This window comes from Micrasema longulum, unplaced genomic scaffold (assembly GCF_059751315.1).
Source record: "Micrasema longulum isolate JH-2025_06_02 unplaced genomic scaffold, ASM5975131v1 h1tg001940l, whole genome shotgun sequence".
Taxonomy (NCBI): Eukaryota; Metazoa; Arthropoda; class Insecta; order Trichoptera; family Brachycentridae; genus Micrasema; species Micrasema longulum.
The window spans coordinates 120,928-145,421 of NW_028279114.1; the positions used below are offsets into that span (position 1 = coordinate 120,928).

General features: G+C 35.6%; 1 protein-coding gene across 6 annotated transcripts in view; it reads right to left on the reverse strand.

The window, feature by feature from the left end:
- hyd (E3 ubiquitin-protein ligase hyd) overlaps positions 1-24,494 on the reverse strand; it is a 73,814-nt gene that overhangs the window by 6,044 nt on the left and 43,276 nt on the right. Inside the window, exons 33-51 of one of the 6 annotated variants that reach the window (XM_088238670.1) lie at positions 22,524-22,693; positions 21,452-21,608; positions 20,601-20,688; positions 20,332-20,512; positions 19,200-19,349; positions 17,946-18,103; positions 17,206-17,328; positions 15,355-15,494; positions 14,013-14,134; positions 12,584-12,730; positions 9,821-9,906; positions 8,419-8,540; positions 7,703-7,922; positions 6,817-7,005; positions 5,647-5,867; positions 4,755-4,917; positions 3,555-3,717; positions 2,356-2,545; positions 1,764-1,970 (exon numbers count right to left, since the gene is read on the reverse strand). In XM_088238670.1, the coding sequence (XP_088094796.1) occupies positions 1,764-1,970; positions 2,356-2,545; positions 3,555-3,717; positions 4,755-4,917; positions 5,647-5,867; positions 6,817-7,005; positions 7,703-7,922; positions 8,419-8,540; positions 9,821-9,906; positions 12,584-12,730; positions 14,013-14,134; positions 15,355-15,494; positions 17,206-17,328; positions 17,946-18,103; positions 19,200-19,349; positions 20,332-20,512; positions 20,601-20,688; positions 21,452-21,608; positions 22,524-22,693 (2,997 nt within the window). Of the gene's footprint in view, positions 1-1,763; positions 1,971-2,355; positions 2,546-3,554; positions 3,718-4,754; positions 4,918-5,646; positions 5,868-6,816; positions 7,006-7,702; positions 7,923-8,418; positions 8,541-9,820; positions 9,907-12,583; positions 12,731-14,012; positions 14,135-15,354; positions 15,495-17,205; positions 17,329-17,945; positions 18,104-19,199; positions 19,350-20,331; positions 20,513-20,600; positions 20,689-21,451; positions 21,609-22,523; positions 22,715-24,494 lie in introns of all 6 variants that reach the window. The other 5 variants (XM_088238668.1, XM_088238669.1, XM_088238667.1 and 2 more) reach the window with 5 other exon arrangements.

Genomic DNA, 24,494 nt, shown 5'->3' on the forward strand with positions numbered 1-24,494 from the left:
GTATTACAAAATAAAGCCTTTAGAATCATTTTGAAAAAAAACAGATACACGAGGGTAAAGTCGATGGTAAATGAAATGAAATTATTAACATATAAACAAAGAATATTTTACAATACAATGATATTTGTTCATAAAATTATAAACTCTAATAAAAAAATAGAATTTTGGAAAAAAATTGATCGGAAACAGCATGAACACGATCACAATACTAGAGAAAAGAACAAAATTAAACTTCCATTTACGAAAAAGGCAAAGTCACAAAATTAAATTTTATTTAAAGCAATTAAAAAGTATTACGAAATGGAAAAAAATATTTATGAAGAAAAAAACATATCAAAATTTAAAATAATGGTCAAGACATATGTGATAAACAATTTATAAATTAAATATATTTGCAATGTTATTATTAGAACACACATAACAATATGTATGATATGTGTGCCCTACTTTAAGATTTAAATAAAAAAAAAAAAAAAAAAATTAAATGTTTCAGCCACTTCCGCTCTTCCAGTGAACTCAAACAAAGTTCCCTTAAGCAGTACTCATATGTTTTATTCATATGAGAAACCATAATTTAAATTGCCCTTCTCTGGACTTGCACCTGTTTTTTTTTCTTTTCAAAACTATGATATCATCGCCATTAAGGTAAAAAGTCACTTTGACAAATTGCAATTCAAAATTTTGGAGAACTGGAAGAACAGGCATTTGTGTTTTGGAAGTTTTATGGAAACAACACAATTCCTTAAAAAAGTTATTATAAATTCCATTGGAAACATTTTCTTTCAGATACATTTCCATATATCTAGAAGGTTTTTAATGTGGCAAGGTGCCTAAAACTTAGTTCACTGACTTTGGCTCGGTTACAATCTGGACATTAAAACCCAAAAGAGTAACGGGAAGGAAGTATTACAAATAATTATTACATTTTGTTGTTGTGAATGTGTTTTATATAAATAAATATTTATTAACATGTTTATTTTTTATGTTTTGTTATACAAATACTTAAAACACAAAACAAATACCGTTTTAGGGGAGAAAACTGTCATTTAAAAGTGATAAAAATTTGCCTCAACTGTTAACAAATTTGTTCTGCCTTTAGTGATTTTATTAGAAGTCACACTTTTCACAATGCAATATAATTAAGATTTACACTTTTTTCTGAGTAAGTAACCATGGTGACTTTAGCCTATAAAATGACGTCATTTATGCTTCATTTTTACCTCAAAAATGCCTTTTTTAGGGTTAGTCTGAAGGGCTAAGATATTGTGGTTAAGTTTTTTTTTACTACAATATACGGCGATTGGTGATGAGGGAATGATGACAATGTATATTGTCGGTATATTGATAAAAATATTTCTAAATGCATTGAAATCTATTTTAATTTTTGACTCGACAAAAGTCTTTTGAACATATTTGGACATGATACATACTCATGAAACAATCGTAGTTTCTTTAAATTGTTTCAATGGATGAGATTTCGAAAATAAATATTAGCAAATGCAATTAATGGTTTTCACCAGAAAACATACAAAAGAGATTTTTAAAAAAAATAAAGAAAAAGCGGGTTTTCAAATGTGAAAACATTGAAACAAAGCCTCGGAGGATTTTATCAGTTAAGTAAGCTGTAAAAATGACATATAATTGCATTTCAAACACAAACCCGATTTGAATGTTAACCATTCAAATTGTAAGCAAGGAATGAAACATTGTCGAGTTGATTTTGATTTATAGTCTTTGGATATATATATATATGACATCCTTACCTGAAATTGAGATCTAGTTCCTGGAAGTAAGCGTGCGCTTCAGGCTTCTCCGCGTCCAGCACGAGCTGGCGGAGGCTCTCGTACACAACGGGGTCGAAGAAGGCCATGTCGTGGAAGCGGACGGGCCGCCCCAGGAGCAGCTTCAGGACGTGGCGGTTCAGGAACATGGGACACAGCTCGTTCTGCAGCAGGCACAGCCCTATTACCCTGGAACACACCATAATGTTCAGTATGATTGATTTTATTGCTTTATTTGATTTATTCACGTCAAATGGGAAATATTCACAAATGGTTAAATAAAAGGACACAAAAATATCTATCTATTGCATGAAAATATTTATAATAATCCTATAGTGATAATAAAGAACATAAAAAGTAAATAAAATTAAGATACAATAAACATTTTTTTTAATAAACACTTTTATAAAATAAAATCTATCCAACTTTGTGGTACTACCGTCTTTACAGACTTTTTTTGTACAATATTATGTGTGACAACATATCCATGATGTAAAATGGAAGCCTGATATGTATCTACTATAATTATAATAATAAATAGGATTGCAATAATATTTTAAGAACTGGATTTTACCTGCCGACGTTCCTAAAGGCATTGACCCTCTCCGGGGTGGGGATCCCCTGGCGGGGGCTGTAGTAGCCGCGCTTACCGGGCGCGTAAAACAGGGGTGCCGCCTCGTCCCCGGGGGGCGTGGCGTTGCTCTCCTCCTTGCGAACTCCAGAAGGGCCTGCACCACGCTCCGACAACGTAAACACGTCCAAATCTAGTACAAAAATTACATTATAGGAAGAGAAGGATAGTTATCATCTAAGCTATGTTGTTATTTTAACTAAGTTGTCCAGAGAAGAGATACAATGAAGGTAGTATCTCTAAGGAATAAATCATTTATGACAACCGCTTATGGGAGCTTAGTTTGAGTACACCGGTAGATGCAGTGGAAGTAATTCCTCCACATACCCGAAACCACAAATATAAAATAGAAAAAGTCCAAAATAAATTAATTAAATGTTATCATACAGAGAGAATTACCAATTCAATAATTATAATGAAGCGAGAGTACATTTTCAAATAAACTCTTTGGATAATAGACGACAGATTGCTGACTTAATGTTCCTATTTAAGCTTTTAAATGGTATTACTGACTGCCCCAATTTACTAAGTTTAATTAATTTCCACGTACCTTTTAACTATACCTGTCACACTAAATTATTGTACTGCACCGATGTAAACACTAATGCAGCAAAAATTCGTGCATTTATAGAATATGCAACCTATACAATAATATTATTGGAGCCAATGCGAGTGATATCCTCAACTTGAATAATAATAAATTCAAAAGGGAAATCAGCGACAGCATGCGGGCATTGTTACCGTGGGTGAGTAGTGATGAGTAAATATAATATTATTTTTACATTTTATTTTAAATTTACAATGGTAAATATGTACAAACATTTTATTTATGGTTTTACAAATTCTTTTCTTGTACAATATAACTTTATTTATGACACATTACGCATATTGATAATTATAAGTTTGAGATAATTTTAAGTCTCTATCTATTATTTTATACAATATTATTGTATTTGACTGTAGATTTCAATAAATAAATTAAAAAAAAGAAACTGTTTAAAGACCGTGGGTTTTCCTATTGGTCTCACTCATACAAAATCTTAATGTTTTTTTTTGTCAGTAAACTGTTTTAAAATTTACAATTTCATATATCGCAATTTTAATTGATGCACACAATGAAGTACATATTTAATTCTACCCACCTAATATGGCGTCCGAGGGGTGCATGACTATGAGATCCATGGCCTCGCGCACCTTCTGGCGGAGCGCGTCCTCCGAGGCCAGCAGCATGAGCAGTTGGGCGGGAGACAGTTCCAGTAGCATGCCGGTGATCTTCCCGGCAAACGTTGGGTGGATCATGTGCACCTGGAAACCAAACGCAATGAGACTTGTACAAATGAATACGCAAAAACAAAACTGAATGTTGAAAGATTTCATCTGGAGATTTAGTGATTGGAACGTGCTCCAATTTTCAGTCAGACTTTCATTTGTATAAATGATTTCTTTATTTTCATGGATATTTGTTTGTGTTTCAATTACTACATAGAAAAGTTAACTTAATTATTCCTAATTGAAAAATAATTGTCAAAGAATGGCGTAATCAACCCAGTTCAACAACAATGTTTTGAGTTAGTTCAAATGTTTTTTTAGACAAAGATTGTATTTCACAAACTGAAAAATGTTTCCAGGCATCGCCTGGCAGGGGAAATAATTCAATCAGAATCTCACCACACAATAAAGGTTTCAGCTCTTTAACTTCACAAAAATCAACAGATGGAAGAATTTAAGAAATACGGATCTTCAAAAAATGGTGAATGTTGGACGGCATGTAAAGTGGACAATGACAGATCATAATCCCAGTAAATGCCTAGACTTCCATATTTTCTTATTTAGAATGTTCTCCACCTTTGTTGTAATATTGTGGGGTGATTACTCCAACTAGGTAACTTCGAAATCAGCATTTTTAAGTTTCTCACCAAAAACACACACTCGGATGAGGAAAGTCGTGATTTTATAACATACTGTGATGATTTGAATGCATGACTCGTCTATTTGTAGTATTAATAGAGGAGGACAAAAAAACATGTTTTGAGTGGGTACTCACATATGCTGATTTTGAAGTTACCTAGTTGTAGTAATTACCCCGTGATAATAACCGACTATTTACTTATTCTCAGATCTGTAAGAATATAGGTAAATAATTATTGTATAAATAAATAAAAAAATACCAACTCTTAGCAAATTATTGAGGAAGACGAAGGATGTAATTACAGAGACAGAAACATCGCTCCACCAATCAGATATCAGGTTTGACCATTTAAAAAAAAATGTTCAATATGTAGGGCTGTCTGTTTTGAAGACTCTACCTTACACAATTATTTATACTAATGTATTATGCTTACCTTGGGGTATAGTCTCTCTCCCAGCTGCGACTGGTGTATGGTGAGGTGCTCGTTGTTGTGCAGGGGGGCAGGGGGCTGTGAGGGCCCCCCGGGACCTGGCTCTCCTCCCAGGGACAAGGGTGACCCGGGGGAGTAGGGCCGTGCATCTACTGACAGGCTCCGCCTTTAAAATAACATATGAAGAAATTTAGAAGGGCTACTGATTAAAACATCAACTTAAAAAGTAGGAATATGACATAATTTTTTCTTTTAAAAAAAATATTTCAATTTTATTTTGTCATTAAAAATCCGGACACATACAGATCCGGAGTCTACGCGACACTACTCACGGGACCACAACCTGTTTCTTATTAAATTATTTTACATTTTTTATAATTATTTTAAACCGTAGTATTTGAGATTATATTATAGCCAACAGTAAAAGCACTCCCTCCACATACCCAAAAATCATTTTTACAAGGGCTTTCTATCAGTATCGCTCTAACTAAAAGATTATTTTTTTGTCAATAAACAAGTTAATTTTGAAAACTTCAATTTTATAAACTTTAATTTTAATTGTATCAACTCTAATTTTTTAATTTCCCCATTCACAGAGAGTTTAGGAAATTGTATGGAAGGCTTAACCCATTTTCTCCATTTTAGTGACATGTACCTCTTTACCTAAATGCCACAGATCTGTATAAAAACACATGGAAAAGAAATGAGAATAACATTTTGGCGTAAAATAAGGGAACGTAAATATTTTAGTGTGAACATAACTGCTCACCATCTTTGAAATGATTAAATAGAATCCATAAATATGAACTGTACTGTACATTAAAAATATCAGCTACACTAGTTATTGCTTAAGTGGAGTGTTATGTTGCCGAGGGTTATTAATAAATAAAATTACCTATCTGACCTTGCTGCTGTACGGCCGATGGGTCGCGCCGCAACCCGGCGGGCGGTCTCCTTGCCGCGCGCGCGGGCGCCGCCCCCGCTGCTGCCCCCGGCGCCGTAGCGCCCACCGCTGCTGCCAGCGCTGCCTCCCGGCGTGCCCGCGCTCGCCCCCGCGCTGCTGCTGCTCCCGCCGCTCGGCTCCATCATGGGCAGCTTCTCGTTAGCAAGGATGGCCTGAGGCAAATTTTATACTTAAAATAAGATACTGACTATAATTATACAGTTTTTAACTCTACAAGGAGGGTCACGAACCAAATACCTTTCTTCATTTAAGATCCTCCAGTCCACTGTCCACCTGCCCCACGGCACACATATCTATGCACTGGAAGTGACGAAAATTATGTTCAACCGAGCACTTTTTGATTTAATACCAATTTATTGAAATTACAAATCATTTTGAGATGGCTACTTTTTATCTTATCTTAGAAGCTTATTTTAAATACGAAGGAGGAATAAATAAATTTTAGCTTGTCAATGAGTGCAAAGTAAATTTCGAAAGTCAAGTCATCATCATCTAGTGGTTAAGTTTGAAGCAGTTACAGTGCATGCATCAGATCATATGACGTTTGAGATGATAATAATAATAATAATTCACCACTGTAATTAGGCCTCCTGGCCTGTTGTGGTGAAAAAAAAAAAATGTTAAAAAAAAAGTTAAAATAATGCGCACGCGCCCTTAGGTGCAATGTGCAATTTTCCGAATGTTTGAGGTTTACTGTTTTACCATATTGATGTGCCATATATATGTTTTTTAAAATTATTTTTTGTGTTTCTGATTCTATATTATTTGTGGTGATATACTCATGTGTCTGTGTCAACTAATTGCTCGTCCCATCTCAACACATGACTTTTAGTCCCATGGAGTTGGGACTTATGTCTCAAATAATATGCAATAAACTAATGTATGTAAATAAATGGCAACACTTTGGAAGAAATGTTGAAGAATAAATATTATCATTAATTTTTTTTCAACGATAGCCTATCCTTCCTGAAAACATGCTTCGTCATACCGAGGTAAATAGGGATAATAGAAAAGTTAAGTGTACCGATGAAGCTAGGGTGAATTCGCATCAATTAGGAATTCTTTACTAACTTCTTAATGTATCAAGTTAGTTCCACTTACCTCGGCTACACTGGTGTAGAAGGACCTGGCCACCCCAGAACCCTCTCCCGGCTCGTCCTTAAAGGTGACCTTGACCCTGTTGACCGCCAGAGGAGGTTGCGCCCCGTGCGCGCGCCGGTTGTATCCGCTGTACGCGGAGTTGAGCTCGGCAAACGTTTGTGTCAGCAGCTTGCTACGCTCCCTCTCCATCTGTCAAGTGAGATGACAGTTGATAATGAGGAAGTTCACTTGTTTTTTATTTGTTTATATACTATTAATCTAACCCAGAATTTAAAAAATAAATAAATTATGTATTGTATTATCAGCGCTACGATTTTTTAAAAGTTTTGTATTGAAAAAAATTAAATTACTCTTCCGCTTCTTCTCGGTCAACTCAGCAGATTGGTCCGTCGACTTACCGTAAACCTTTTATAACTCTCTTATCATTAGTTGACTTATATCTTATATGAACTAGTGACGTTCAGTGGTTCGTTATTATTATTTTTCATACATTTACAAGAAACTGCAGTACAATTTAGTGCTCTAATTTTTACCGCGCGTAAGAAAACATTTATTTTTTATATCCAATACCCCATAGGGCTGGACTTCCTCATTGTAAGAGGTGTAGGTGTGTCGATTGGCAACAACAACATAACTACAGAATCTGCATACCCATGTATCCTTTCAAGCTCATTCAAATTTTTGTACATTGCTATTATTGCATAATTTATACAGCGCCATTTTCATAATATTCTACCTCAAGGGCACTTAACAAAGTGGAAACTACTTACCAATCAATAATATAAAAGGTTATTTTAGTTTCAAAACATATGTTGTTACCGACAACATACTTACGCTTCTTACACACGTGTTTCAGCATCGTGTTAGGAAATAAAGAAGTGGGTACCTTGTGAAGGGTGAGATCCCTCTGTTGGGCGTTGCGTAGCTTTTCCATGTCCCTTCTGAACTTGGCCTCCTTGATGGGGAAGCCGCCCAACTCGGACACCACGGAGCCCGGCTCCAGCCCGACGTCCTCGGTGAATACGCGCCCAAACAGGTCGAAGGACAGGCGCCAGCGACCCAACATGAGGTCGTGCGACACCCACTGCCCTAGCGACGGTTGAGGCCTGAAAATAAAACAGGGATTGATTGCAAGCTTAAATACAAGCATGAAAGCATACATTCTAAGTGAAAAATATTGCTTGGTATTTGTCATAACTGCTGGTGAGCATGCTGCATAAGTCTGATAAAAGATGGCAAAACATGATATGCATTTTTTTATAAATTTTGAAGGAAAGCTTTGATGAGCTCTGAGGCATCAGAATTTTAGTTTACAAGCCTAAAGCTTTGTTTAAACGTGGACAATACAATATTGTTCTGTTGCAAGATCCGACCATTGTCCATGTGTAAAAAGCAATTTGTGGGACAGAACATTGTCACAGAGATAGACAGGTAGACTATCACCGTAGAACAATTTGTCATGATCGCAGAACAACAACGCATATGATTGTCTTCAACATTAAATGAGCGGAGTTAAAATTTTTATGCAGTTTATTAGTACAAAAAGAGGTTTATCTTAAGTTCTGAAGAGACCCACAGATTAGCTTAGGTGAAACAACATACCTGGGAATGGGATGTATGTCGCGGAGGGGCACAGAGGGCCGTTCTGGCCCACTGGGGCCGGCCGAGGTCTCTACTGTGACGTGGGCGGAAATCTCCTGGTCTGTGTGTGCCATTAGATCTCCCTTTAAACAAGAGACACAAAAAATTCATTAACTCATTCACATACTTCTGCGAGTGCCTACGACAGCCCTAATATGCGGTGCTCACAGCATATGCGAGTAATTTATTATCAAAAAGGCCTGTAGCCTAAGTATTCACCAAATATCGAGTCTATATATTCATGGACACTAAAAAAATAAGTGTTTAAACTAATAAATAAAAACATGTCAATTTTCAATGCGGGGAGAAATGAAAACATAAAGAAATTGATAATAATTAAGAAAGGAATTTCAGTAAAAATGGTTTGTTTAAATTTTTAATCTTTATGGACAATAAATTACAATCATATGCCAAAAAATGAAATAATATTATCTTTTTAACATACCTAACTACAGTTAAAACTAGAAGGTAGATGATTTTATTATATATTACGGGACCACATATCACAGTGTAAAAAAAGTAATTTTTCTTTAAGGATTACTCGCACAAATGAAAATTACCTCAGTAAAAATGTGCAACCTGCTAATAGATATGTCATTTTGCTTGCATAGAACAAAAGAGTTCCAAATTTTTGGTTTGGTGATTGGTATAACAACAGACGTGTAACGCACGGTTTTTGTCCGTATGAGCAGGTCTATAAGCGGTAGAGCGTTATTACCTTAGACAGCATCAACATGGACTGTTCCACATTCTAAGATACAGGACCAACCTGCCAATGGTTATGCCTGTTGGAAGGGCTATCTCTATGTTGAACAATATTACTTTGGATATTGTCATTTTTCACGTCTCTGAGGGAGTTTTTCACTACAAGATTCTTTTACTTTTTTAACCTATTATTCTCAGGATATTATGTTTACCCATGTGTAATTTTTATAAATAATTTGTTTAACTGATTTTTTATTCTTATTATTTCTATATGTATGAATCAAGATCCCTATTTTGTAAAGTACATATTTATATATGAATAAATAAAATTGAAACTGAATACTCCGAGAAAATTATCATCATTATACCCCGCCCTGGATCCAATGGTGCATAGGGCAGTGTATTAGTAATTACGTTTCATTTGAACGTAAAACAACCTTTCAAATGTCGACCTTCCAGTGAATCGAACTCAGGACCTCAAGTACTACACTACAAGGTGGACTTCTCATCGTTTGATTTCCATTTTTAGGATTTTTACCTGTGATATCAGGTCAAAAACGAGTGTCGAAAGAAACAAACCACCATGCGGTTCACCGTGGGTGTAAGCAGAGAAGAAAGGATGGAAATTAAGAAGTTTAACCAGTGACAACACACTTACTGCTCTGACAATTACACTTTTGGATGGACTCCTTGATGCTGATGAACTGCGTTGGTTTTCCATCGGCGGGACTGAACTACTTGTGCCTGAAACAATATAAAACATGTTATATACTTCGTTCGATTCAATGATGCGTTTTAGATATGCTTAATTGACTTATTCAATTTCTGGACCTCAATTTTAAAGACACGGTACGAGATGTATCAGTGTAGTCATTACATACTACGAATACAGATAAAAAGAAATGAAAGGATTTAAAAAAATTAATTGTATTTTCAAAATCAATAAGGTTATTGTGGACAAATGTTTTCATGCATTACTTTAATAAAGAAATTATTAAAAAATAAGTTCCTACGAAACGCAACATGCTTGGCCTTGATATTGATATTATATGATTGTGACGTCAAGATTCATGACGACAATCTTTTTAAATTTAAACAGTGACATACAAAGTTCAAAATTTACCCAAATCCTGCCGTATTAGGGGCGTGGCCAACGCAATGAACAGTTTTCACGGGAATTCAAAATTATAAATGGGATTTTTTATTTTATTCTACAGTATTTTATAGACATATTTGTCGGCCTCGTGGCATAGTGGTCAGCGCGTTTGCCTACCACGCAAGAGGTCTTGGGTTCGATTCCCGACATGGTTGACAAATTTTTTTTAAAGTGTTTTTACTGATCATCTTCCCTTCATGTAACAAAAATGATTAAGATACGCTACGATTGGTGTACCGACGCAGTGCCCTATGCACTATTAGGTGCGGAAAGGGAATGTTGATGATGATTTCATAGACCCTTATTAATTCAAAATTGTAAAAAAAAAACTGATATTTTCCTATTAAGAAAGATTATTTAAAGAACGAGGGAGAAAAGAAAGTGTGGTTTTGCAAAACATACTCATGAAAACCTGGTCTGAATCCAGGATTCTGTTAAAAAAAATATATTCATAAAATTACTAATAATAGGTTTCTTGTATTTTTTTTTGTCAATGTATTTTCTTTTCTCTTCTTTTGCAAGAATTTAATTCAAAGCTTGTTTGAACAGCAAATGTTAAGTAAATAGAATAAAAAATATATTTTTTGGTAACATTTCAGTTATTGTGAGGAAAAATCTTTTAGTTTCTTGACAATACCACCTAGGCTCAGAAACATGTAATGGAATCGATCTCATGTAATTCAATCATATTAAACAATATTGCTGCTCTTACTAAAATGTGTCATTAATTTTGAAGATGTTTTTTAAATTGACCTAAATTGACTGTCTTATATTTCACTTAAAGATTCTTCTCATCGTTTCTTTGAATCCCTTAAAATAAATATGTATATATTTATGTTTTTCCTTTTTTTTTAAAAATGTTATTACTATTTTATTTTATTTTTACATCTGAGCATGTTTTTCATTCTTTATTTCAATTCTTAATTTTTAATATTATTTCCATTGGTAAATACTCACTACAAACTACAAACTTTAAAATATCTTTTTTTCACTTAAATTTTAATTTTTAAACAACTTTCATTTATGTTTTTCTTTTTCCTTCTCTTCTTTATACTTTCATAATTAACCTTACATATAATTGCTTTATAATATGGAAACTTCACTGGTCCATTAGAATTAAGTCTAATTGTGTAAAATATTAAACTTTGTAACTGTACTGTATGTTTCCTAAATAAAAGAAAATAAAATAAATATTCATCCTCGAATAAAATTGTAAAATATAAGTGACGTTAAACCTACGAGCAATAAGACACCACAGCTGTAGAGCCGCCCATACGGACAAAAACCATTCTAGAAATATCAATCGAAAAGCGAAATGCTGTCTCTACAGCAGTGACACATTATTACTCTGAGCTTAAGACCATACCTACAAAAAAAAGTGAACAGGAATATAAAGCAAGTCCGCCGCCTCATGGTCGTGGTCAGTACGTTATCTTACCATTTTTTTTTTTAAGGAAATATAAATATTTGCGTTCTTATGATTTACCCAAATATTTAATTTTTTGGGCCATGAGAGAGATATTGTTTTCAATCCAAAGACTGGCACCTGGGGCCGGTATTACAATGAAAAATCAACAGAGTAATAATCAATGGTGGTCTATAAAGTAAAATTGATGTTTTCCCACAAAAATGTTAATATTTATATGAAAATTTGAAATATCTTCGTCGGTAATAAGTAAATGAACACGTTTCAAATAAAAATAGTCAAAATATCTGGGGTGGCTGATATAGTAATTGGACATTTTAAATCTAATGGTCAAAAATAAATAAATGTAATGCGTTCATTAAGAAAAAAAAACACAACAGTGTCTATTTTATGGGGGAAATAAATTTTACAATGTTTTGAGTGTGTCCAAATGTTTGCAGGCTGGCTGGATATAGATCTAGTTTGTAACTAGATCTATATCCAGCAGAGAGGGAACACATTTTTGAGAAGGGAATATGGAAGTCTAGGCATTTACAGGGCTTATGACCTGTCATTGGCTGGTTTAAGTGGCCACTCTACACACGGTGTAACATTCACCATTCTGCCTTTGTGCCTTCACAAAAGTCAACAGACGGAAGAGTTGAGGAAATATGGATGTTTTTTTTTATGTGGTGTCACTATCACCGGATCATAGGTCAGAGGTCCACTCACCGCTCTCACCTTTCTAGCGCAGGAATATTTTGGTAAGCCGTAGGAACACAAATATTATTTTGGTCTGACAATAACTGTTTTTATACACAACTAAGGGCAAAGAACAGCTGTTAGTATTAAACTCTCACTTGGTAGGACGAGATCAGAGAAATTAAATGAAGTGGAGAGTTGTAGGGTGTGGTCAGTAGAGTTATTCCTACTGCTTCCGGCGATGGCGGCTTCTACAGCGGCGGCCATTTTACGCGGTGTCACTATTATCTGTGGTCTGCCAGAATCTGGAACCAAACACTACCATCAACATTCTACTCCCTCCGCTGTGTCTTACATTCACTAAACTTAGTATAGCATTCATTTAACATTTCAAATTCACGTGTACTTCTTGCCTTTGCGTATGGAATATTTACAAGAAAAGTCTAGTTAGCTTTGAGAAGTAAAAAGTGCCACCTTTTAACAAGTTGAGGGTGTAAAGTACAAAAAACTGCCTATTGACGGTGTCTACGTTCAAGGGTACGGAAGGAAACTTAGAAATCTCCATTGAAGGAGTTACTGGGATATTTGTGAAAAATGTTGAAAAAAAGAATTACGAGAATCTAATTATGCTTCGCCTGTTGCGGTGTCAAGTAAAATTGAAATCTGTTTTTGCAAGATTTAGAGACGGTTTTGAATAACACTATTATTTAGGTAGGTAGGTTTTTATTAATAACTAATTTTCCGTTTTTGGAGATTTCTAAGTTTGCTCCCAATACCCTCATTTCTTCTGTTTGCCTTGAATGTAGACGCAAACACATATTGTTTTTGAATGAAAGATTAAGAGATTTTTTCAATTATTACAAGATAAATGCGAACAAGTGCAACTGCACTGCAGACCAATGAAAAAAAAAAACATTACATATTACGTTTATACTAGATTGAAGAGAATGTAATCACCGAGTGGAATTGGCAGAAAACTGACAATGTAAATATCACATATTTGTCGCAAGGAACAAAGACAAAACACGGCATAACAATCATATTTGCAATCAGACTTATTTTCGCAACTCCTGGGAAATTTTGCTAACATTTGTTTATTATGGATAGCTTGGACAGATCCCTTAACATGTAACTCCTTCGTATCGTAAGTGTTTATATTTCATATATCCGTCTCACTCTAACACAATCAAAACTGTATTTCACTCTCGTTACCAATACATACGAAACGAAGGAACTTACGAAACGAAGGAGTTTCATGATAAGAACTGAGGCGCCATACATAAGAAAAATCATTAAAACTATATAAATTTCATCACAAGATCAGTATTATTATTATTATAAGTGAGGAGCTTAATGTATAAATCTTATTGACTGGGAAGAGTTTATCAGAATGATCAAGATAACAAGTGGGTTTTCAGTATTTTCCTAAACATCACTTCACTCTTACAGTTTTGCACTTCTGACAGGAGAGCGTTGTTGAAATTTTGATATTATCGCACATAACTGATAGGATTCAATCCCAGGTCTGGCAACCAGCAGTAGAGACAGTACAGAGGCTGGGTTAGGCGGATATAGGGGTTAGGTTACCTGATGGACTATGTGGCGCGTGCTCTGCTCCAGACAGCATCCCGTTACTGGCGACCGGGAGGAGTGGAATCTGGTATGCGCTATTGTTGTGATTTCTGCTATCGTTACTTAATTGTGGTTGCCTGTGAAATATATCATACATATTCAATAAAATGATTTTAATTGAGATAGAGAAATGGGTAACATTAAATTTTGTTTCCCGCTGGTACGGTTGTATTAGTATCGAGCTTGTATACAGACACATTTAGGTAATCGGTTAAAGGCTCACGATTTTAGAATGTCTTGATTATCAACTCTATCAGACCAAGGGCCGATTTTATAAACATCTATCAAACTTCTGTAAGCTTAACGAACCGTTGGCCGTTCGTTACGATAACTGATGGTTTTGTGTTCTATAAACTATTTTTGTTAACGGACAGTCACCGGTAAGCATTTTCATAGAAATTCAAATTTTAGTCGCAGCTTCTATATTTTTTTGTCAATTGTCTATGAATTTTTTTTTTATCTAAGCTCTATCTGCCAAACACGAACGGTGCCACATTGGTATTTGAAATATTGAAAAATACATCAAATACAAATACTTAACAATTTTGAACAAAGTTTTTACCCAAAAAGAACTATGAATTGAGAGTACTATGAATTAAAATTAAAATTATTAAAAGCGAGCAGGAAAACAGCAGATAATGATGGATAGTGTTTACTATTATCTGTTATTTTGCATACATTTATATTAATAAACTATGTTTTAAATAAGTTTTTTTTAACTGTTGAATATCCATCAGACTAAAGTTGATTTTATACCACCACGCAGAGTAAAAAACTTATAAAACTAGTAATTCAACTAAATCCCAAAATAATGACTATCTGCATGTTAATTGGGCGGAGATTTGGTCAAATAACAATGTGATAAAACAATGTCATGTCAAATACCGCAGCGGCACCGAAGGTAACAGATCGTAATGCATTTAACCGGCCAAAATCGGCCAGTAACCATTTAACCATAGACTTGTAACGCTACGAACATTTATAAAACGCAATTATCGGCTGGTATACTAAATGTTAGTTAAAAATGGCATCAAGTTAACGAACGGATGTTTACAAAACCGGCCCTTAGTGTTATTTACTCCCATACCTACTGAAATTAGAAGCATCAAATTCATTTTTTAATTATTGGTAAGTTTGTAGTTCATTTGGTAGCAGCTTGTTGTTTAAAAATATTTTTACTGTCTTTCTAAATTCCGGACACACCGTGTGTACATATTTTTAAAAAACCACTGAACTTCTTTATTATAATACTCCGCATAGGTATTCAAATCAAACGGTTCTCTTTGATCAGACTTACCTATGGTGTTTTTTCCTGGGCATGTTTTGCCTGGTGTCATTTGAATCTGAATCTGAAATATATTCTCCGTCTGTATCCACGTCCATTTTGGCTGAGCCAAGACTAGATGCACAGGTGCCGTCTTTGCTGCAAGACAGGTCCTGGAACACAATGAATTTTGTACATGTTAAATCAATTTATTCACAGAGATAAATATAATATACTAAATGGGTGCATACTGTCACATGTTTGAGTCAAAATAAAGGGTAAAAAAAAAAAAAAAATAGCCTGTTAGTTAAATTTACGTCGACCTCATGGTGAAGTGTGAAATTTCTATGGGCTGTCAAAAAAAGGACATATTTACTGAAATTTATTCCGGAAGAGGGAAAACGTTGAGAAGGAAATATGTAAGTCTAGGGATTTACAGGGCTATGGCCTGTCATTGGCTGGTTTCTGTGGCTACTTTACACACTGTGCAACATTCACCATTCTGCCTATGTTTGATCATTCCATCTGTTGACTTTTGCCTTTAGCGATGTGGGTGAGATTCATCTGACTGAATTATTTCACCTACTAGACATCGCCAGAAAATACTATCCAATTTGACAGTTTCAGCTCTTTTACTTCACAAAAGTCGACAGATGAAAGAGTTGAGGAATCGCGCATGTTCAAACATAGGCAGAATGATGAATGTTACACTGTGTAATGTTGCCACTTTAATCAGCCATGACATGTCATAAGTCCTGTAAATGCAAGAAGTTCCATATTCACTTTATAAAAATGTTTTTCTCCTCCGTTGCAATGAATTGAAGGTAAAGGTTTCAGCTCTTAAACTTCACAAAGATCAACAGATGAAAGAATTGAAGGAATATAGATGTTCAAATATGGGCAGAATGGTGAATGTTACACAGTGTGTAAAGTGGCCACTTAAACCAGCCATTGACAGGTCATAAGCCCTGTAGATGCCTAGACTTCAATATTATCTTCTCTTAAATGTTCTTCATCTCTGTTGTAATATATTAATATAACACTGTTATGTTAAACGTATTTATGTTTATGTTTATAAAAGGCATTTGTGCCGTGTACACTAATAAAATAAAATAAATATGGCACTATATAAGTTATCTTTAAGGGCGCTTTACAAAGTGATTCAATACATAAATAAATTTAATTTTAACTATCTAAATTTGTAATTTAAGTAAAACAATTTACTTTGTTATCACATTTTATTTGTATGGCATCACTTTATTAATATTGTGGCAAAACTCAACTGTTATTTACATTGTGGCATAAACTGTTGCACACTTTAATGATAACTGTTTGAACCATTTTCTTTTCACATATTTATAACTTCAAATAATATTTCTACTGCCACATTTTTATACTTTCTGCATCGTAATTTATTGATGTAAAGACATTATTCTTCCTAAACATAAATTAGGCACATTAACAAAAAGGTCAATTACACTGCACCTACTTTGAATTTAGTTTGAGACAATATCATTTCATAACACCAATGATACTGTCTCAAACTAATAATATGTAACAATAATAATAATTAATTTTTTTTTTTAAATTTATCTTGATTTTATTTTCCATTCGGACAAACGCCGCGGCATGCGGCTCGGCGTCTTTTGACGGATTAAATGAGCTTTGATTAAAAAAAAAAGTAAAACTGGGGTTATGAGTTGAGCGGGGGGAATATTTGAATGAGAATGTATGGGAAAAAGGGGACCTAAACATTTTGGCATAAAAAGCGGGAAAATGTAAAAATGAGGTTTTACTGTGATACCAATTGAAATGATTTGAGGAATATTTGATTAGAAAATGGTCCTCAGTGGGCGGGCAGATAGAAGATGAGAAGAATGATACCTTTACCTGTGGCTCTTCTCCAATCACGCTATTGTTGGTTAGGTTCTGCTGTTCGTTCCCATCCAAGGAGTTGGTTAGTGGAGCTCGTTCTATAGGTCGGAACAACTCGTCGCGGCTTGATGACTACAACAATGCAAAATAGTTTATTCCCAGTAGTCGAGAGATATTGTTTGGTCAAATTACAGTTGACAATCTTAAACGATAATTATAAAAGCAAAAGAGATTGAATTTCTAACAGAATTTTTTGATAGGCAAAACCTTTTAGTCTTTGATTATCATATGCGCATAAAATACAAATACAATAAAATATTGTTTTGTCCCAGGAATCGACAATTGTCCACGTGTAAATAGTAATTTGTAGGACAAAAAATTATCTCGAGACATCGCCACCAAGATAGACGGGCAGGCTGTCTCCACGGAACAATGATTAACCCCAGCACCGCGTGCGGCCGCATTGTCGTCGTGTGAACACATACGGACAGGGTCTTGTAACAATGGCGATTGTCGCTCCCAAAAAACAATTTCTGTTGAAAATGACCGGAGAAAAAAAATCCATTTCATTGTATAGTTTGTCCTTTAACAATTCTAATACGTATTCATATAAAATTATTAATACGATAATATGTATACTAGATTAAGAAATTCCACGAGAAATAAATATAAAAAATAAATACACAAATAACATCTTAACCAAAGTGTCTTAAATTATTACTCCTATCGTTAGCCTCTACAAAACTTACCCTTCTGTGAAGGCCAAGCTGATGGTGAAGTGTGCCGGAGGCGATGTCTTCCTCTGTGGTTTGTGTTTCCGCCGCTGGTTTGTTGAGACCCGAGGGTCCTGGTTCAGATCTCTGTTGGTCCATAGTGCGAACAGACAGACCTAGGCGAGTCGGTACAACTGAAAATCAAAACACAAATTGTCACAACATTGAACTTTGAACTTTTATAGGATTATTTTTGTATTTAAATTTAAGTCGTCACAAAATTTTATGTTGCATAGAGACTCTGATTTATTTTCATTTGACAGTTCTATGCCAAGAAAAAGTAGGAAACATTTATTTAAAGGATCAAAAATTATGTTTCACATCATCAAAATTGATAAATGACATAAAAGAAACTTGTTTCAAATATTATGTTGTTAAATTAGAATGAGGAAGTTCAGCCCTATAGGAAATTGGATATAAAAAATATATTCTTAAGCGCGGTAAAAATAAGAGCATTAAGTTGTAAAAATGTATGAAAAAATAAATGGTTTTAATAAAAACAAACTACTTTACATGACGTCACTAGTTCTTCCGGTTTACGGTAGGTCAACTGACCAATCAACAGAACTCATCGAGAAGAAGGGGAAGAGAACTTGAGACATCACATGTGAAATAATTTTAAAAATTCAACACGTCAAAAAATCATAGCGTTGGTAATAAAAAAAAAATTGGCTTAGTTTAATTAACAAATAAAAAAACCACTAAACTTCCTTTTTGATAAAGTATATCCTCATATAATTTTAAAAGCAACCATTTTTCTCCTTTAAATAAACAAAAGATGTGTGTTAAAAGGAATTTTTAAAACATCTCTAAAATATTCCTTGGTTTAGGTTATTCACATCACAGATTTGATTCAAACATATTTTTAAAGTATCTAATCAACGCTGAGATGAAGATTTTATTTAATTAGGAGAAAAGTTCACTTTTCACACAAAAAGAACAAAACTTTGTGATTGAGCGATACAAGTGCCCTTTTCATACTTAGTAGCACTTAAGCACTTAAGAGGGAATCAGAAGTAAAAACGCCACTGTCCATGATCACTGTTTTCAGAAATACTGAAAAGACAATTTCTTTTAAGTTCAATGCGCAACTTGTGCGCGGTGCGGTATATTGGGTAGTCTTTTCGCTACTGGTTTTGTTGGTTTTCCCAAAAAACAGTGATTACGGATAGTGGCATTTTTGCTTTTAACCTCCTCTTGTAATAAACGCTATAAACAGTAAGTCTTTACCTTCCAAGGGGTTGTTCACACCGGGAGGTCCATTTCCGGACAGGGGTACGGTGATGGGCTGTCTCGGGATGCCAAACAGCTCCTCTCTCCTGGCGCTCGGCTGGAGGAGTTGAGGCTGGTCGGCAAGGGGGAGGGCTTCGTGAATTGAACCTGAAAAGGCACAATTTATGGCTTAGATAATACTAAAATTTTAGACATTTTTTGCAAAATAAACTTGTGACTGAAGGAAAAACCGAATACACAGCGATATTTTTTATTTAAAATATTTTTCTAATAAACCTTTTCAGTTATATTCTGGGTTTAAGATTAGTGAATTTTTCCTTTTATACCTGCTCTAAATATATAGGTCGCATTATATTTGAAGCCGCGCTACTCAGGCTAATACGGTGTGTATTTATAATTTGAAAAATATATTTTCATATCACGCACAGAAGGTTCCGGGTTCGATTCCCAGAGAGAACATAAAAATTAAAATGTGATTTTTCAACCCTCGGTGTTCTGGGTTGTAATTCACCACTGTAATTGGGCCTCCTGGCCTGTTGTGGTCCAAGAAAAAAAAACGTTAATATTCGAAACATTAACTTTGTGGTCAAACATTTTGTTAATTGTCAGTAAATAACTGTATGTAACCTCTTACCGACTTTTCTATGACTAAGTGGTTATACACAATTATTTACCAACATTGAATAAAAAAAAATCTTTCCACAAACAGATAAACATATTGTAAGGACGATGGAGGTATCAATTTTAGCTGCAGGATGGCAATAAATTCAATTCATGATTTTTTTTTAAATTCAGGTAATTTAATTTTTGAAAATTCAAATATTGAACATGCACTTCATCAGTGACCAAATCTGATTTGAACCGATTACACTCGGAGAGAGCGCACTTGGATGTTACTCATTTGATCTGAGTGGGCTTAGACTGTGTCCTAATTATCCCCATTAGCACGGATAGTGAAAAAAAGCAGCAATTTCGCAAGTCTTGTGCAAAACGAAAGTGATCTTAAGCAAGACACATTTCAATGAATTCTTAAAATGATATTTTGAGAAACATAATTATCTCGAGAAACTAAAAACTTTTTACATGTTTTAGTGTTGCGTGGGTGTTTTATTGAATATAATATACTCACTAGCAAATGGATCTGGCGGGGGGCACCCGAGACACAGAGTAGAGTCCGATCTCTGGAAGAACGTGTGTCTCCTGCCGGAAGAGCTCGTCCCGCCAGGAAGGCTGTCTTCTGTCTCCATAGCGACGGTTCCACTGTTGGTCAATACCAACTCTTCTTCTGTGTCCTCGTTTTCATTTTCGTCCTGGAATAAATACAATAAAAAAATCAGCAAGGCCGTTTTGAAAATAGAAAAAAAAATATGCGCAGAAATTTATAATATTTTTAAGTACCGGGTCATTCCACGCGGATGCTCCACCATATGAAGAATCATTCTGAAGACTGGCTGCAAGTGACGCAGTACTGTTTTCAGTTCCAGATCTAAGGAAAAAAAGTAATATTTTGAATACGTAAACATTGGCAATACATTGTTGAAATTTTTATGGTAGCAAATATACATATCCATCAACTTAAATTAATTTTAAACGGTGTGCACAATTTTTTATTTAAAAAATTGTGTTAATATTAATTTAGAAATAGCCACAATTATTGAAATATCAAAAACTTATAACAAATTAAAATCAGATTGCTGTAAATTAATAAAGTTTGTTACTATCAACAGGTGGAAAATGGAGGTGTGTTGCGCATGGATTGATGAATGGATCAGGCCAAATAGCTATTAAGTGTTTTATTTATAAGTTTTTCTAGGATATATCGAGTATGATACACAAGAAACGCACAAACCCACACACCATACACAAATGTCTCATACATTCACGAAATGTATTGAAATACAACAGCCGTGTCGGTAGGTTCACTCGTCCGATGAATATATGAATATTTGATGTGTTAGATATGTGCGAGATTGCGCGAAACTTGAGTGGAATAAAGCGTTTGAGGTGGTACAAATATGTTTTTTGTAGTGTAGACATTTTGCATTAGTGTATGCGACATTTGTAGTGCCTCTTGTATGAGTGATTTACACCATTTTTGAAGCAGAATGATCTCTCAAGAGCTGCATTGAATACTCTCATACTGATACTAGTTTTTTTCAAATTCTGCCTCGATACAGGCTTACCAAGGTATACCAATTTCTGATTAGCAATTAAAATAATAATTGTAAAATATAACATTATTCTGTTACCTCATATAGTAAATCATGGCATCTAATACGTATGCAATGTGCTTCAGTGCGGAAACGTCCAGTACGGGGAGCGAGTCGAGGTGCTCTGCATTGTGTGCCCTCATCAGGGAGAGGCAGTAGGCCAGGAATTCTCGGCGAGCGCTGTTGGCGTCCACACCTAAAACACCATTCGATGAACTGCATATTAAAAACTGTGTTTGGAAAGACCTATATAATTAAGCTCACATCACATCTATTGCCAAGAAAGCCACGTCAACAATTTACTTGATTAAATAGCCATTCCAAAATATTACTCTAGAGATATTTCTTAAAATATACAAGACCCATGTAAGACCTTTATTGGAGTAAGGATATCCTTTACTGAAGACATTGAGCTACTGGAAAAGGTCCAAAGATGTGCTACAAAAATTCCCAAATTACTCAAAAGGATGCCTTACCACAGTAGATTAAAAGCACTAGGCCTTATCATTGGAAGAACGACAGAATAGAGGGACTTGATAGAAACTTATAAGATACTCAATAATAACTATGACTGCTCCATGCATGAGATGCATAAATTAAATCCCAATACAAATTTACAGGGTCATAACTGGAAGCTCTATCGTCTCCAATTCCACCTCAATCCCAAGAAAAACATCCTTTCTAGCAGGGTAGTTTCAGACTGGAATAAATTGCCAAGCCTAGTTGTCCATTCTATTTCGGTCTACCGGTTTGAAAACCGTTTGGATGCTTTTTTGAAGAAAGAAGAACTTGGACAAAAAGCAGTACACAAGATATAGGCGCATCAGCAAAGGCTGCCTGCCTTAATGAATAATAATAATAATAATAAAAATATATTTAACTCCACAGTGCGTCTCTAACACGGGAAGGTTTTCATTTGCCGATGATTTATTTAAACTAAGGGCTCTTTGGAGCTTTGTTTAACATATATCACGAGGTGTTAGTAGTGAAAGATCAGAGATTTTTGATGAACAAGTTTCACCATCTTTTGGTTACAGTGGGAGAAACTCGTGACTCGTATATGAGTCATCCGCGTACAATAGGTTAATACGCAGATAGTGGGGTTCGTTACCTTGGTCCCGGTCCCGGGTGCGCGACTGGTCGGCCGAGGTGAAGCCGACGATGCGCGTGCTGGCGGCGCCCGAGGGGGCGAAGCCGGCGGGGGCCGGGGGCAACTGCGCCGCGCCCCGCCGCGCCGGCCCGCGCGCCCCCTCCGCCTCTGCGCTCAGCGAGGCGCCGAACCTGCGTATGCCAGCCCCATAACTGGTTAAGTGAGAGAGGTTCTATACAGATACATGGGATGCTGACACTCCAACATCATTATTACGCCCACACAACGCTTTCTCTCACAGACCATAAAGCCGGGCTTTATTTATTTCAATGTCGTAACAGCTTTTACAACATTTTTACAGTTATAAACGAGTTAGATAAAGTGGCGCAATTAATACACAGGGAAAGAAAATAGGAGAGAAACAGACCTATTGGAAATAAAACAAAATTTGTAAGGTAGAAGAGAATGATCAAAAATTATTTTCCTTTACTTACAACTCAGTTCGCAAAATATAATTAAATCTTCCAACCTCAATTCCAAGAAATCATCGCATCATCGTTCCCTTTCCGCACCTAATGGTGTATAGGGCACTGCATTGGTACTCCAAACGCAGCGTATCTTGATCATTTTTGTTACATGAAGATAAGATTATCAGGCTTACGCTTCAGGTTCTTCTTTCAGGGGACTATGAAATATTTTAGTGTGAAAACACCCATTCAAATAAATATTTCACATCAACCATGTCGGGATTCGAACCCGAGACCTCTTGCATGACAGGCCAACGCGCTGACCATTGCACCACGAGGCCGATTCTAAGAAATATTGTATGCTTACTTAGTTCACTGACAGAGACTAGCACATTAACATAGACTTATTATACATTCGAATGCACGAAATACGATATTTCATGTTATGGCAGATTCTATAATCTAACAGGTAAAGATCCTTCGAGAATTGTTGACTAATGAGAAATTTCAGTGCTTTTTTTATACTTTTCTATTTGTTAAAAGACTACAAAACTAAGCCAAAAAAAAGGAATACTTTATATAAAAAAAAAATCATTTTTATAGTTTTGTGATTTTGAAATTACTCAGCAAGTGACGTCAAAAGTTCTCTAAGGTAAGTTATCGCGATTGGTGGATTGGCTTTCCGATAACCACAAACAAATGTATCACAACAGCGCCCCTGAGGTGATTTTCACAACAAAAAAAAAATTATTTATTGTGTATGCAGACAATTGGTAGAATTCCATATTAATTTGGTAATGTATCCAAAATAAAACACATTTATTGGATTTTAATTCTATGTAACGTACGCGTTACCACGTGTGTGCGCTGGTCAGTCACCCGCGTCTGCCGCAGTCAGGCTTCCCGGCGTAAGCCGAGAAGCGAGAAGCCGCCCTCCCAGATAAAGTCGGAAGGTAGGGACACAACTGCGCCGACCGCAAGCCAACCTTAATAGCCTTGAAAAGGACTTTCCACCCGGTCCAAGTGGTGTAGAGAGGCGAAGGCAGTCAGCTGGCAGAGCGGAGCGAAGTGCAAGAGGGCGAACACGGCGGAGAACTGAATGAAACACGTCTGCACTGTTCAGAGTTAGGAACTCAACTGATACAAAATAAACGCCTTATAAAGCGATGCGCGTCGGGCTCCGTGAGTCAGCCGTCCCACCTGCTCCGGCTGCCTGGGAGTGGTGAGGGTAGATCACCCCCACCTTTCGCTACATGCCGCCAGCCGCAGGTGGCGTAAATACGGGCGCCTAGCGCCTGTAAGGGCTATTTCGTCGGCAGACGCAACGCGCACAACATGATTAAAAATTTATATTTTATACAGTTACGTATTTCATCAATTTACACTACGCGTCCGGAACATTCTACTTTATTTATTTTTTAAAAAATACGAGAACGCATATTGTGACGCGTTTCCTCTTGTTAGGACATTTTCAAACTCAAAATATTGTAATAAAACCAACTGGTTCAAGAAGTTTGCAAATTGT